The 15,155-nt window shown below is 45.0% G+C and overlaps 2 protein-coding genes across 5 annotated transcripts in view; both read right to left on the minus strand.

Annotated features, from left to right (window-relative positions):
* lrch2 (leucine-rich repeats and calponin homology (CH) domain containing 2) overlaps window positions 1–2,334 on the minus strand; it is an 88,323-nt gene extending 85,989 nt beyond the window's left edge. The window contains exon 1 of the mRNA XM_080749771.1: window positions 2,024–2,334. Coding sequence (XP_080605897.1) covers window positions 2,024–2,333 — 310 coding nt within the window. The 5' untranslated portion in view covers window position 2,334. The remainder of the gene's footprint in view (window positions 1–2,023) is intronic.
* LOC308305102 (U2 snRNP-associated SURP motif-containing protein) overlaps window positions 1–15,155 on the minus strand; it is a 269,713-nt gene that overhangs the window by 212,325 nt on the left and 42,233 nt on the right. For 3 of the 4 annotated variants that reach the window (XM_080749768.1, XM_080749769.1, XM_080749767.1), the window contains 3 exons: window positions 12,597–12,707; window positions 11,591–11,742; window positions 7,011–8,972 (listed from right to left, as the gene is read on the minus strand). In XM_080749768.1, coding sequence (XP_080605894.1) covers window positions 8,849–8,972; window positions 11,591–11,742; window positions 12,597–12,707 — 387 coding nt within the window. In that variant the 3' untranslated portion in view covers window positions 7,011–8,848. Of the gene's footprint in view, window positions 1–7,010; window positions 8,973–11,590; window positions 11,743–12,596; window positions 12,708–15,155 lie in introns of those variants that run through there. The other variant, XR_013963086.1, reaches the window with a different exon arrangement.

The following is a 15,155-nucleotide window of genomic DNA, read 5'->3' on the forward strand; positions in this document are numbered from 1 at the left end:
TTTCAATGTTTTTTCTGCTTTGGGTCCACTGCCTGCCTAACCCAGATAATGAATAGCATATCCATGCATGCACACTGCACAGTACACACATAGAACCAGTAAGACTCCCTAATCGGGAGATAAGCGACCGTAGGTCACTTATCTCCACAAATAGGGCAAAAATTTGTTTTTCCAAAAACTTCCGGATCCATGTTGATGACATGAGTGTAGACATACTGTGTAGTGATTTCCGTGATTTGAGGGCCAAAACTGTAGGAGCAGTGGCCAAAAATGTGTTTTAAAAATCGGCCTGTAGGTGGCGCTAGAAGAGGGCCATGTGAGAAATGAGGGGTGGGGTGTCCGCGTTGCCTTGGCGGACGATTAGGTACCGGCCCCGGCTCTCCCGGACGCTCCTAGCCCGAGTTACGGCATTTTATGTGAGCTGCAGTGGCAGGGGGTCCTCCACTGGGGGCGCCACCACTTTTGCATCCGTTCTGGAGCACCAGGAGTGGGTGGTCCCCGGGAATTCCCCGTGAGCAGCCCCGTTGGGGTGGTCATTTGGTAATTTTTGCACATTTGGTATTTTTTTTACACCTGGGGGTCCCCCAGGGACCTGGGGGTCCCTGGAACTCTGGGGGTCCTTGGAGGTTGTAGTTTGGCAGGCAAGGAGTTTGTGTGGAAATTTTGGCATGGATCGGGCCAACGGTGGCCGAGATATGAGCAGGGCAAAAGTGTGACGTGTGAGGTGTGACGGACTGACTGACTGACGCACGGACACCTCGAGCAGCTTTCTCTGGTCGCAATAAATACATTAAATGCCTTATTTCCATTTTCCAACAATGTTTTTTTTAATTGAAATAACCACACCTGGTTACAGATGGACTGCTTTTTTGCATGTGCTGCTTGCATGCATAGTGTGTCTGTTAATTAATTTGACACACCAATAGGCCTACCTAACTTCAAGCCGCCTTTGTCAATATGTATGCATATGTATATACATATATATGTATACCTTGCATGTCGATACCTTGGTATCGACATGCAAGGTATACATATATATGTATATACATATATATGTATATACATATATATGTATATACATATATATGTATACCTTGCATGTCGATACCTTGGTATCGATACATTTTCGATATATTGCCCAGCCTTAGCAGGTAGCTATAGGTAGGTAGACAGATAGACAGACAGACAGACAGACAGACAGACAGATAGATAATATTACATCAAAGGTGCTCAATTCTCCTTCCTGTACGCACGCACGCACGCACGCACGCACACACGCACACACGCACACACGCACACACGCACACACACACACACACACACACACACACACACACAGTGCATTTAAAGGGCTGCTCATTGCAGACAGTCAGACTGCGTGTCTGCTAAGCTAGGGGTGTAGCTCTCATCCATCCATCCATCCATAGCTGTTCCTACAGTGCATTTAGAGCAGAAAACACGCACAAAAAGGCGTCGTCGCTGTCATTATCAGTCAAATCAACGCATTACACACGCACACGCATGCTTATATTATATAACATTGCACGTATAAGGCACGATAAAAAGAGAATAAGCCAGTGACCTACTGCTCTAGATATCTGTGACTTTGAGAGTGTGTGCAGGGAAATGGAACCAAATGGACCCGAAAAGGGTCCATTTGGTTCCATTTCCATGCACACTCTCAAGAGTAAAAGAAAGGCTATTATTTCTCTATTAAAATGCCATTTGTCTTCTGCAGCAGAAGATATATATATAATACTGTTTATCTGGTATCGTGTGGATGCTGTCTTTGACAAAGCAAAGGAAGCCTGCTTCTCTGTTATAAAGGTGTAGACATGCATTTATCTCCGCCTATGCAGAAATAAAATACAATAAAATACATTTAAAATAAAATCGGGGTTCCCTAAAGCCTCTTAATGCATGTCAGACAGAGCGAGGGCAGATCAGATCCTGCTATATTACCAATGAAAACAGCAATTAAAGATCGAGACAGAACAACCAGAGAGAGGAAATCAGCGGTCACCTGCTTGCGTGGTGTCCGTCAGATCGTGCCCCGTCGCCGGCCACTCGCGCAGCTTCCTCCCGCTGAGGTTGAGAAGCCCGGAGCTCTGCGCGTCCTCCAGCGCGCGCTCCAGGCTGGCGCGGGTGGTGGCGGACCCCCCGGCCCCGGCGCAGGGCCCGGTGGCGGCGGACCCCCCAACACCACCACCACCACCACCGGGCCCGGCGCTGTGGTGGTGGTGCTGCTGGAGATAGTGCTGCTGCTGCATGCAGCCCATGGCTCCGGGGTTCCAGGTCTGGTGGTGGTGGAGGAGAGGTGGTCCGCCGTTCATCGCGGACCCCCCTGATGCCGATCCATCCGTAGAAGATCCACTACTAGACGCCATTAGGCTCTCTCTCCTCGCCCACTCCTCCCCTGGCTGCTAGAAGAATGATTCTCTGGTCTCCTGTCTCTTCTGGGCTGGTGGAGGGTGGGTGGGTTGGTTGGATGTCTCGCCTATGTGAAGTGAGCTGCATTAGCGTTAGCTGTAATAAGACATCCGGTGCCGATCTCTTCAGAATAAGATTACCCCTGAGGCAATTGAAAAATGTTGAAAGACGAGTAATTCTACCATGATATGCACATTCATAACATAGATTAAGCATTTACACGAACATACAGAATGCTAATTAATGTTTCTGGGTAAAAAAAAACCCTAACCCTAACCCGCATACCACGAATTTCAATCTGAAAGAACCTGGAAAATGTGTTAGGACACTTAGAAGTACATTAGTATAGAGACATACATCATACACGTATTTTTTAAATACATTTGTGTCTTTTAAATAAACATTATTTAGTGACCTTTTATTTTGAAGGCTGGAGCTTGGTTTATTGCAGCCGTCTCCCAGGCCGGAAACGCTAATGCAGCTCACTTCACGCTAATGCAGCTCACTTCACGGACCTGGGTCTCTCTCTCTCTCTCCCTCTCTCTCTCTCTCTCTCTCTCTCTCTCTCTCTCTCTCTCTCTCTCTCTCTCTCTCTCTCTCCTCTCTCTCTCTCTCTCTCTCTCCTCTCTCTCTCTCTCTCTCTCTCTCTCTCTCTCTCTCTCTCTCTCTCTCTCTCTCTCTCTCTCTCTCTCTCTCTCTCTCTCTCTCTCTCTCTCCTCTCTCTCTCTCTGTTCGCCCATGCGCATGTATTGTGCCTCCCCTCCCCTCCCCCAGTGGCGTCAGTTCAGAAAAAAAGGTATGGCAACATGACTGGTGTCTTGCACGCGCGCGAAACACCAGTCATGTTGCCATACCTTAGCAACAGGCATGATACATTTATTTTAAGAAGTACATTTAATTTTTTCCCCCTCCGTTTCTATGGTTGCTTGGGCTGGGTGGGTGGGTGATGGATATGGGTGGCAACACCTACTGCACAATATAAACAGAGCTGCTAAACGCATTTTAATAAATGTGTAGCTTCTTTCCCTTTCACTACTTAAAATGCTGCTTTTCTGTCCCAAATTTAAAGTTATACTATGTAACTTTTTTTATAAAACATATCTTAAAATTGTCCTAACTATTAAATCGCTAAAGTTTTAGAACCCCCACTCCGTTCATTTCAGCCCCAAAAGCCTTTTCTTTATATGTTTTCTACTTAGCCTTGACAGGGGCGGGATTTCTCGGCAAAATGACGTCATCTGCATCATCCGCCAATCACATTGCAGATCATACACACATGATACACTACCGGCCAATCACAGCGCAGATCATACACTGCCGGGCTCTCTGGTGGGTTTAGGAAACACGCCTTCAGGAAGTACACTGCAGTGTTTACACTGGAGGAGTCTAGCATGTAACTCAACCGCTGCTCGTAGGACACGGGAGACCTCATTGAAAGCGTCTCGGCGAGGCGAGGCGGACGCGGTGGTCTAACGGCCCGGTCCGCGGGCGAAAAACGGACGAAAAAAGCAGACGCGACCGCGGTTTGCTATACTGCTACAGACCACCAGTTGAGCAACTTACACAGTATGTACTGTACCCCCTCCAACTGTATAGGTCTATATGTTCCCCTGCCTGGCCCATTTTCAACAGTTTTTTTCTTTTCTTGCTTTGGCAATGTAAACGTATGTTTTCTCATGCCAATTGTGAGGGTGGGCTCGAGGATCCCTCTTCCAGGGGCGTCATTTGGTTCATCAGATGACAACTGTCGCCCCCTGGTGTTCACATCTAACCTCACATTACAGTTATTTTCTGTGTAAGCTATAATAGCTCTGGTCCAGAGCGCCAGAGAGTGCAGCTAAGGCTATTATAGTGTGGTTGCTTAACCCTGTTTTTTGACATTATCGAAACGAAGCGGATAAAAGCGCCCAACTTTTTTTGAGGCTTCTTTAGGACCTAACGATGGATTTTAGCCTTGGGTACCAATTACCAAACTTTATTTTGAAGGTTACCAATAGAATTATCCATATCAAGTTGGGCTCTCATCGACTTTCTATACAGGAGGAAAATACCCAGAAAAGAAAATCTGCTTTAAAGACACGCGCGCTATGGCAAAATTCACGCTGACAAGGACAGATCTAATTTGAATGAAGTTCATCTCAATTAGGGCATTAACGACTTGTGATTTTTGCAAGTCAACTCGACTCAGTAAAAAGTTAAGTTGAAGTCGGCTTTATCGTTTGATGTCATCACATCACACACGACCCTGCCCCCGATTATTTTGGTGGGTCCCAGATGATTAACTAAATGTGAAACATTGTTTTCTCACGTGTGTAGAGGGTATCTGCACATTTCTAAAGTGACAATTTAAGGACTTTTTAATAGGCTACCTCTAAAATGACAACTTAAACATTGGCCAAATTGTCAAATATTAGAGGCAGAAATTGTCAAAATAGCCGATCTACATGAGCATGTAGATCAGCTATTTTCACAGTATAAAGTATATATATATTTTTTCAACTTTCGACTTTGTCTGGTGGGAGTCGACTTGTGTAATGAAGTCGACTCAGTCGACTTGTCGACTTTTTCGTTAATGCCCTAGTGTGCATGCATGTACAGATGTTCCATTCCTTGGTGGGTCGCCATGTGAAACGTCACGCGTCCTGCCATTGGCAAGACAGTCGATGTTCAGGGGAGTTTGCCAGGGACGTGCTGGGCCCCTGATTCAGCCCGGGAAAAAGAGTTGTAGAGGCCCTCATTGCGTGCTATAGAGAGAGATCTCTCTCTATAGCGCTGCTGCTGCTACTCAAAGATTTGCCATTTCAGATCATGATAAGTGACAAGCCAGTGGGCCAATTACTGTACATGAGTTATATTTCGTCGTTGTCGGGTGGAAACCTTGTATGTCCAAAACCGTTTGTTTTGTATTTATCATTTTAAAAATGATTTAAACTAGTGAAAACAGCCTATCTACAAGCACACAACGCGTTGTGTGCTTGTAGATCTGCTGTTTTCACTACTTTTGTGCAACAGCCTTGTATGATGAAGCAGGGCTTTGCTTTGCGGAAAAATGTATCAATTTGAAACTTGGAGATACAAGGTTTCTGCCCGACAGTGACGATTTACTTTGTTGGCCGCCCAGCCCCCAAAATGGAACGAAGGCCAACATTTTATTTTTATTTTTTTCCTAATGGACGGCCTGGACCGGCCGGGAATGAACCGGCCGTTCGGGAGTTGTCCCGCTTTTCCCAATGGCCAGCACGTCCCTGGAGTCCGCCAACATTGTAGCCTGGCTGCCAGCCTGCGCGCTCCGATGCGAGAACAGAGCGAGCAGGCTGGCACCCAAAGTGTTAATGGCACATGTTTTGTCTTTGAAGTCCTTGAATATTTTTGACCCCGATTCTATAAATGTCTCCCAAATCCTCATCATAATGCCCTAATGCACACTAGAGGGCGGCTGTAGCTCAGGAGGTAGAGTGGGTTGGCCAATGATCCATGGGTCGGTGGTTCAAGTCCCAGCTTCTCCTGTCTACATGTCGAAGTGTCCTTGGGCAAGACACTGAACCCCAAGTTGCCTCCGGTGAGCTGGTTGGTGCCTTGCATGGTTTCCACCGCCACCGGTGTATGAATGTGTGTGTGAATGGGTGAATGTAATGCACATTATAAAGCGCTTTGGATAAGAGCGCTATATAAATGCACCATTTACCATTAGGTCTTCACAGATCCAATTTTACCTACCCGAACCCAAGTGGACCCGGGGAAAATGGAGCCGGACCCAAAAGGACCCGTCTTTTATTAGGAATATGAGAACCGTTACCCGAGCGGCACAGAGACATTTTGGAGCCGATCCGAACGGAACCGGCCATCATACCCAGGCAGAGATGTCGGAAACCGGAGCCGAGATCCGAAATGACCGAATGCCAACGTTATCATGAAGAGGTTTAAATATTAAATGAACTTTTTCTTTCTTCCGTTGCATGTTGCTGCTCGCCCCTGGACATTAACGTATTTCCCAGTAAATCAATGCGGACAGGAACAATAAATCCACGTTTTCTTTAGATGTGTAATCTTTCTTCTTAGCCATTGTTAATGATAATCCACTGTTCATTTATGTCACAGCAGAGCATAGTGTTTTGTTTATCATTAACACTAGTGCCAACATAGTTCCTGACAAGTCACGTGACGCAGCAAGGCAGCCAATAACACTGACTGGAGGAGAAAAAAGGGGGGTGCGGGGGTGATTGACAGATGTAACAGCCAATCGCCGGGTCCATTCGGATATCGATGGAACCGCCGTTCTCATAGCCAGAGAACCGGGGCATACGGTAGTGGCTCCGACCCGGCACCGAGGTCACTGCTTGTGAATGGACCCGGTACCCAGCTCGGACTGGGTCGGATCCCGGGTAATATCGGATCTCAGACCCACCCGAAGACCTCTAATGCACACACACGGTCCACACACACGGTCCAGATATGCATACACACTCAGTCAAAATGTTGGGAGTAAAAAATAAAAGTCTTATGAAGTCAAATCACCACCGGGAACAATTTATTTGTCTTTTTTTACAGAACCAACCTAACATTCTGTTCAATCTTCCATTTTTAAAACAAAACGTTTAAAACAAAGAAAATATACAGTATATAACTAATTACAATGTTCAAACTTCATCATACAAAACAAAACAAAACAAACGAACGACTGTGCGCTGATTCTCTGCGTGAAGACACCAGGGTTTAAAAGACAAGAGTGAGGAAGCTGTGACTTGACGTCTGCAGGCTCCGCGAGGCCTCGTTCATACCCTGCTGCACGCTCAGAAAGAGCAGATCTACAAGCTCACAGAGCAGTGGTTCTCAGGGTTCCTGTGACCCTTTGCACGACTGTAACTCTGACAACCGTACCCTGTCAGAGTTAGGGGGGGGGAGGCCTTGAAATGTCAAAAGTGTGAGAAACGCTGCATAGAGCTAGCCTGCTACGCTACGTTCAGTGGGTTTGTTTTGTCACTTAGCTTCTCAGTCTGGCCAGCGTAACGGGCAATGGTAGCGGCATTGTGGCAAGGGAAGCCCTGCAAAACTAAGAACACATGGACGCCACCATTACTTTATTTGAGAAAACAAGGATAGTTATTGACCAAACCACGATGGGCGGCACACCGTCTCAAGCTGGACTTGAGCCGTTGTGAAGTCAGCTTGAGCCGACTCGCCGGCGTTCGAGTGGAATAGTAAATAATGTTTGGGCGTGAAGCATCACTCAAAGTGCCTCTGGCCAATCACTGCACGTCTTTTCCCGGGACCCTCCCTAAATGGCGCTACAGTCCACCGTCGCGCATCTGGTAAGGCTAGCCCATCTCCAAGGGAGGCGGGACATACCAAACGAGTGAACACGACCTGCGGCTTCCGATTTCTCTGTGGTGCGGAGAGGGGGCGGGACAATAACACTGGTGTGTCGTCATAGCAATGGGATTGCACAGAGCGGGAAGATTCCCCGGGCCGCGGATAACAACATTGTTGTGATTGAAAAAGTTGTATTAACTTTCATAAGTTACATTTAACGGCTCTAAAAGCAGAGCAGTGTTCTGCTTTGGTAACAGACCGATGTGGAGGTATCTCCAGTCTCGAACTAGCGATGCTTTTGTCAACAGAGAGAAAGGCAAGGCTAGAGCGGCGCTGGCTGATGACGTAGCTACCCTAACCCTGCTCTGATTCGTTGGAACGACAGCCGATCAGCAGCGACGACATTCGGAAATACGGAGGCTTGCCAGACTGTGAGACGCGAAGCGACAAAACTAAATTCCACTGAACCTAGCGTAAGCAAGCTGAATCCCAGGCTAGTATAGAGCATAGCAGTAGCGGTGTTTTACCGGTTCCACTGATTGAAAGCCCATTAATTTATGAGCGGTGCCTGCCGCTCCAACATTAGACTGAGTGTGTACGTCTGTCTGTCTGTCCCTATGAGTAGGGGAACACCAGCTGCAGCCACCCGGGGGCGCTGTTGAGCAGCCTGCACCGCTCATTCACTGGGTTAGATTTAGTTCCGAAAATGTTTTATATTAATTGTTTTAATGCTCCATTTGATTCTGTGTCCAAAATAATATAGTAAATCGCAAAATAAAAGGCATTCAGGTTTGGTTCCAGGCTTAAAATAATTAATATTAATATTTCCAGAAATCTCTATCGGGACGACGATAAACAGGGCTTTCTGCCCGTGGAACCAGGGTCGCTAAACACGATTTAGCGATTAATCAATCAGTCTTAATTAGTTAAAGAAGAGTTCGTTAAAATGTTTAGTGGAGGAGGAGGAGAACGGGAAGTTGGCGAGCTGAGCGACCAGGAAGAATTTCGGCACCGAACGGAAACGGAACAAAAAAGACAGACAGACAGACAGGCAGACAGACAGACAGACAGACAGACAGACAGACAGACAGACAGACAGACAGACAGGTCAGCGCTTGCTCTTCTTGCTCTTGTGGGAACGATGTGGCGACCGCGATCTGGACCTGAGGGACGACTTCCTGTCCGGAGACGGAGACTTGGAGCGCTTGGAGCGCTTCGGCGACTTGGTGGTTCTGTGATGTCATCATCACACAACGGCAGAGAGAGGGAGGGAGGGAGGGAGGGAGAGAGAGAGAGAGAGAGAGAGAGAGAGAGAGAGAGAGAGAGAGAGAGAGAGAGAGAGAGAGAAATGATATTTTAGTGCACTGAAACATGAGCCGTTCTCATTAGGGCATTCACCAAATATTCGAATATCAAAGTCACTATTTGATGTTGTTCACTGAAGTCGAATATTCGCCTTTTCTTTTTTTGTGTGTGTGTGTGTTTGTTTTCTAAGAATAAGAATGAGTTGTCAATGCCCCTGGTGGATGAATTTGTTAATGCTCTATACCAGGGGTTCTCAAACCTTTTTCCCATTACTCCCCATTACACTTTCTTTTTATATTTTTATCCCATGATTTTGTAACCCATTTTTTCACTCAGTGCCAGTTGCCTAAGCTTTGTAATCCTGGGCTCTGCTCTCCCTCTGCCAACCTGGGAAGAGCCCCGAACTGAGCTCATGCTTCCTTCAGTGCATGAGGAGTGAGCAGGCCGCTTCTTATCCCCTGACAGGGGGAAGCTTCCCCCGGTTGGACGTAGCGCGTGGAAGGAACACGTTATTCCAACCAGTTCCTTTCCCCTCCATCAGGCGCCCCAGCTGGCCAGGGGGAGGCATTATTGAGACCAGGATTACTGCATGTTTTTGTGAGGGTATCTACTAGAGATGCGCGGATAGCGGTTTTAGCCGCGGTGGACCGCGGTGATCCGCGGTGCAGTCGGATTTGGATCAATCAAATATAATTATTAATTAATTTCGGATATCCGCGGATGAAATAATGCAGGAAATTAATTATGGCCTAATATATCTATCAACAAAAAGCTAAATCTAGGTATGCTTGTGTCTGTGTTAGTGTGTGTTATTTTGTATAATTTGTAAAGTAACCATCATTTTTCATGAGGCAATGTGCAGTCCACGATAAAACTAAACAGCTGTGTCCACTTAAAGGCAACAGCATCACGGCATGCATCGTCACACTCATTACCTCTGGTCGCTGCGCTAAAAAGTGAATCTCTCTCAGCTCCATAGTCCATATTGTAAAGTACTGTACAGTAGGTAAGTTAAACTTCCCACTAAGTTGTGTTTGTTCCTCTCTCTTTCGCTCTCTCCCTCGCTCTCTCTCTCGTGTGTCTGACTCTGTCTGTCTGCCTGCATGTCTGTCTGCATCGACGCAGCACCGACTCAAAAAAAAAAAGAGAGAAAAAAGACGAACGGAGACATTCCGTAGGCTAGATCAATGCATTTCTGTGATCGCACAACTAAGAAAACTAACAGGGAATAGCCTACCAGAAAATAATATTAGCCTAATAATAAGGGTAATAATAATAATAATACTTTAAAAAAAGTATTATTAAAGTTGCGGATGAGGATGGATGTGGATTTATAAATTGGATGATATAATTAATGCGGTTGGATAATGGGCGGATAATTAATTTGCGCGGATGGATTCGGATGACTTCAAAAGCCTATCCGCGCATCACTAGTATCTACCCTAGGGGATACGGGGAGAACATGCAAACTCCACACAGAAAGGCCCTTTCGCCAACCCCACCTAGGGTTGTGGGTGCTGATGACGCGGAGGAGAGAACACGCCCCAGCGCCCCATATACATCGATGCCGATATTGTTTGTGGCTATCGTCGTCTTCATCGTTGTGGTGTGTTGATTTCGTCGACTAAAACTCTGACGAAAAATGTTTGTCGACTTTTTTTCACTGACGAACACTAAATAAAAACCAAATAAAAACTAAGCTGTGATGACTAAAACTAAGACTATATATAATTGACAATTACTAATGAAAAACTAGACTAAAACGTTAGGGAGGGATTAGTGGAGAAGAGTCATTTTATGTTTGGTTGCTCTCAGGTGTGTGCAAAAATAGCAGATCTACAAGCTCACAACGCGTCGCGGCACGGCAGAGGTGTAACGATACATTTTAATAGTGATTCGATACATATCAGGATACATGGTTGACGATATTGGTTCATTCATGGCGATACGATTCGATTCAATGATTTAAAATCGATATAGTAACTATTTAGCAAAGAAATTAATACTGTGTGAAAGGTGTGGATGGTGCAGGTTTTTAAGGGAAACATGTATTATTATGGATATAAATAAGTAAACACAGTGATTATCTGCCAAATACATGGACATTGTATATTGCAAAACCTGCACCTTGAATGAACCCAGAGATTACACACATTTATTGATAGACCAATGTAGCTTTATGGAAAGGAAAAGTAATTAAACCCCTCCTTTTAAAATGTTCTTCTTGAAAATGCTAAATGCAATGCACAAGTAGGCAGTATCGATACAATCGATTCTTTGCACTGCCGATTCGATACGATACAACATCAAACGATACGATTAGATTTTAGCTGTTTTCATTTTGATAGTCGTTACACCACTAGTGGCAACGCAGCGCGTTGTGAGCTTGTAGATCTACTATTTTCAGCACACAACCAAGTGTAAAATCTGTCATTACAATGTCATCAAGGCCTGTCAACATACATTTCAATTGAGAAGGATAAGTGCTAGAGTGTGGATGGCCTACAGGGGATAATAAAGTCCCTTAACGGGCGATGTCTCTCACCTTACAGGCGAGTCCTCTCTGCTCCTGCCTCTCCGTCTGTCCTTGTCCTCCTCGCTCCTCCTCTTGTCTCCTCCTCTCTTGTCCTCCTTGCAGCGCTCCTTGGACCGGGACGTGGACCTCCCCCGCTTCTCCTCCTGGTCCTTGTCAAACTCCTGCGGATGGGGGGACAGACGGGGGGACGGGGGGACAGACGGGGGGACGGGGGGACAGACGGGGGGACAACGGGACACACAAAGGTGCCATTCATTTTCTGGGCCAGCCTGGTATTAACTCATTCATTGCTTTTTCAAAATGGCCCCCAAGTTCCTCACTGCCACGTTCCTATATTTCTAGTGCACGGAACAATTTTTTGTGCACGGATCGTGCACGCCCATGCCTAGATCACAGCTTTCAAACAAAAAAATCCGTTCAGGCATTCATGAGATAGAAGCCTTCAAAGTCAAACAAAACAAACAAACAAACATGGCTGCCATTTGGAAAGATGTTATGGGGCTAAACATGCAATTTCGCGATTGCGATCATGCCTAATACATTTTAGGCATTTTTGGAATTTGTTTTGAAAAAAAAAAAAAAGAAAAGAAAAAAATCAAAATGGCTGATGAAACTCGGGCTGTGGCAATATAGGGGTACTGAAATAACACGGGAAACTCGCGCCTTGGCTGTGAAGGAGTTAACTTCCAGGCTGATCAGTGTGTTTCCAACCGGACCAGGCTGAGGTGGAAACACCAGCTGAACCTGGTCTTTACCATGCCGTACCGCGCCGTGCCATATGCTCAAAGGCTAAACTAAAACAGCTCTTCTACAACACGTTGTCAGCTTGTTGGTCGGCTATTTCTTGACAGCTTAAATAGAAGATAGGGTTAAAGTGGTTAAACTGATGTCAACGCTGTATCGACACATTTTGCTTGGGACCCCCAGGAGGCCCCTTCAAGGACCCCCAGATGGGACCCCGGACCGCGCGTTGAGAACCGTTGTGTACAGGAGCGGGTAGGAACTAGGAACCAACCTTCTGCAGCAGCTTGTTCCTGTAGTGCTCCACCTGCTGTTGCACGGTCCTCCCACACTTCCTGGGCCTCTTGCCAGACTCCAACTCATCCTGGAGCTTCATCACCTTCACCTGAAAACACCACCGAAGAAGAAGGTTAACTCATACAGTGCCAGGCGACTTTTAGAGCAACTTTCTCACTATGGGCTTCCCTGCCAAGCGACTTTGGGCGACTTTTACTTAGAAAAAAAACATATTTTTTTTTTTTTTTTCAAAAAATTTTTTTTTTCCAAAAATTTTTTTGGACCCCAAAAAATGTAGTAGGCATGATAGAAATCGCAAAATTGCATGTTTAACCCCCATAGCAACCCCATCTATCAAACATGGCAGCCATCTTTGTTTACATTTTAGGAAAACATAATGGCTATTATCTCAAGAATGCCTGAACGGATTTCCAATCTTTTTTTTTTGTTTGAAAGCTGTGAACAGCCTGCACAAACATGGTGCATGATCTGTGCATAGGTGTGCATGATCTGTGCACTACAAATTACATGGAAGTCTATGGAGAGGGCTGGCACTAATGCCACTCGAGGGCATTTTTAATTGGCAGTAAGTGAGTTAATGATGCTCCTCATCTTCACCTGCACAACACCACCGAAGAAGAATCATAGGCAATCCAATTCAATTCAATTCATCTTCAACCGCTTATCCGAAGTCAGGTCGCTTTTACATCAGTGATTGAATAAGTACTCACATTAATTAAAGGGATATTCCACTTTCGAAAAAACTTTTGGTCATTTTATCATCTAATCAGGCTTTTGAACACCCTGAACAGGGCTCCAGACCCACAGGTAGCACTGGTGCCACCTACCTTTTCATTAGGTAGCACCACCTGAAATTAGGTAGCACCACCTTTTTCTTTTTATAGCGTGGTATTAATATATAGCCTTAATACCTTCCAACGTAAAAAAAGACAGTAAAAGGACTTATTTGGGTTGTTCCTTTTAGGCAGGGTGTTTAACAGTACTTGTACTGTACTACATTTCTATTGTAGCCTATTGGCTATACTTGTACTGTTCTCCATATTTGTCTAATAAAATAATCAATCAATCAATCAATCAATCGCCTTATCATGCTGATGATAGTTGTGTTAATTTAATCTGAACTTCAGGTTTCTCTGCATGAGCAGCAGTAGTTGACAAAATAGGCCAGCATTAAGGCTGTGATATTAGGAAAGCCTTCGATATTCAATATAATGTTGATGATGCTCTTAACTCATTTAGTGCCACCCTTTCACCACTAGAGGGTGCACAGTGGCCATAGAAAATCACATAGAGATATGCTGGTATATGCAGAAGCCCTGCAGCCATGACTTGCCTGAACACTTTCCTTTGTGCATGTACAGGAAGAGGATGAAGTTAGCTTTAAGTTAGCTATTGGCTACCAAGCATTTTAGAAGCCTTATTTTTGTCAACTTAGCCATGATTAAACCTTGCACACCTCATGCATGGGAAAAAAACAGAGAAGAATGAGCTCTAAAAAATCCAATGCAATCCTGGATTGCATTGGAGTGGATTTGTGCAGTTTGTTCACAGCTTTCAAACAAAAAAATCCGTTCAGGCATTCTTGAGATAATCGCCATTATGTTTTACATGTTATGTAAACAAACATGGCTGCCCTGTATGTTAGATGGGGTTGTATGGGGGTGGAACATGCAAAATCGCGATTGAAATCATGTTCACTAGATTTGATGGGGTCCAAAAAAATTATTATTCTTTTTTTTTTTTCTCAAATTTTTTTTTTCAATTTTTTTTTTTTAATATCCCGAACTAGTTCGGGATAGGCACTCTGGGATGCGATAATATATCCCGAACTAATTCGGGATAGGCACTCAATGAGTTAAGTAAAAAAAAAAATACAATTATCTAGGCTAACAAAGGCAATATAATACCTAGAACTTTGACTTTCAGCTGCATGATTGCACTACTTAGACAACAGTATATGCCATAATAGGCCTGCTGCCATTCAGGATAGAAAAATAAAAATGTCCTTATGGTTTTGGAGTGAAGTAGAAGTCATTTTCAAGAGGAGATATTAGGAAGTAGCTATCTTGATACAGTATCAACAGAAAACGTTCACTTGGGCATGCACAAACGCCAACGCACGCCCGCGCACACACACACACACACACACACACACACACACACACACACACACACACACACACACACACACACGCTACGCTACGCTAAAGACAGAAGTTTACAGGTGCTGTTAATTTCAACGAATTGACTTAGAAGTGAAAATGCGCATTTTGGGCACTGAGGAATTTAATGAGCCACAGCTGTTTTCAACCCCAATGCGCACAGTAACAGTAGGTTTAATGTAACCTACGGTTGAAAACAATCACGAGCGATAGCTAATCAAGGCAAGCTAATCTAATAGCAAAAAACCCACAGCCCCATATAAATTATCCAGGTTGAGATGACAACAGAAAAAGCAGGGTTATACAAAGAAATGTATGTGAGAATGACTGAGATCTATCCATAGTGAGCAAGAGAGTCTGTCTGTGTGACTCCA

Source organism: Nannobrachium achirus (assembly GCF_963921795.1).
Source record: "Nannobrachium achirus genome assembly, chromosome: 19".
Classification (NCBI taxonomy): Eukaryota; Metazoa; Chordata; class Actinopteri; order Myctophiformes; family Myctophidae; genus Nannobrachium; species Nannobrachium achirus.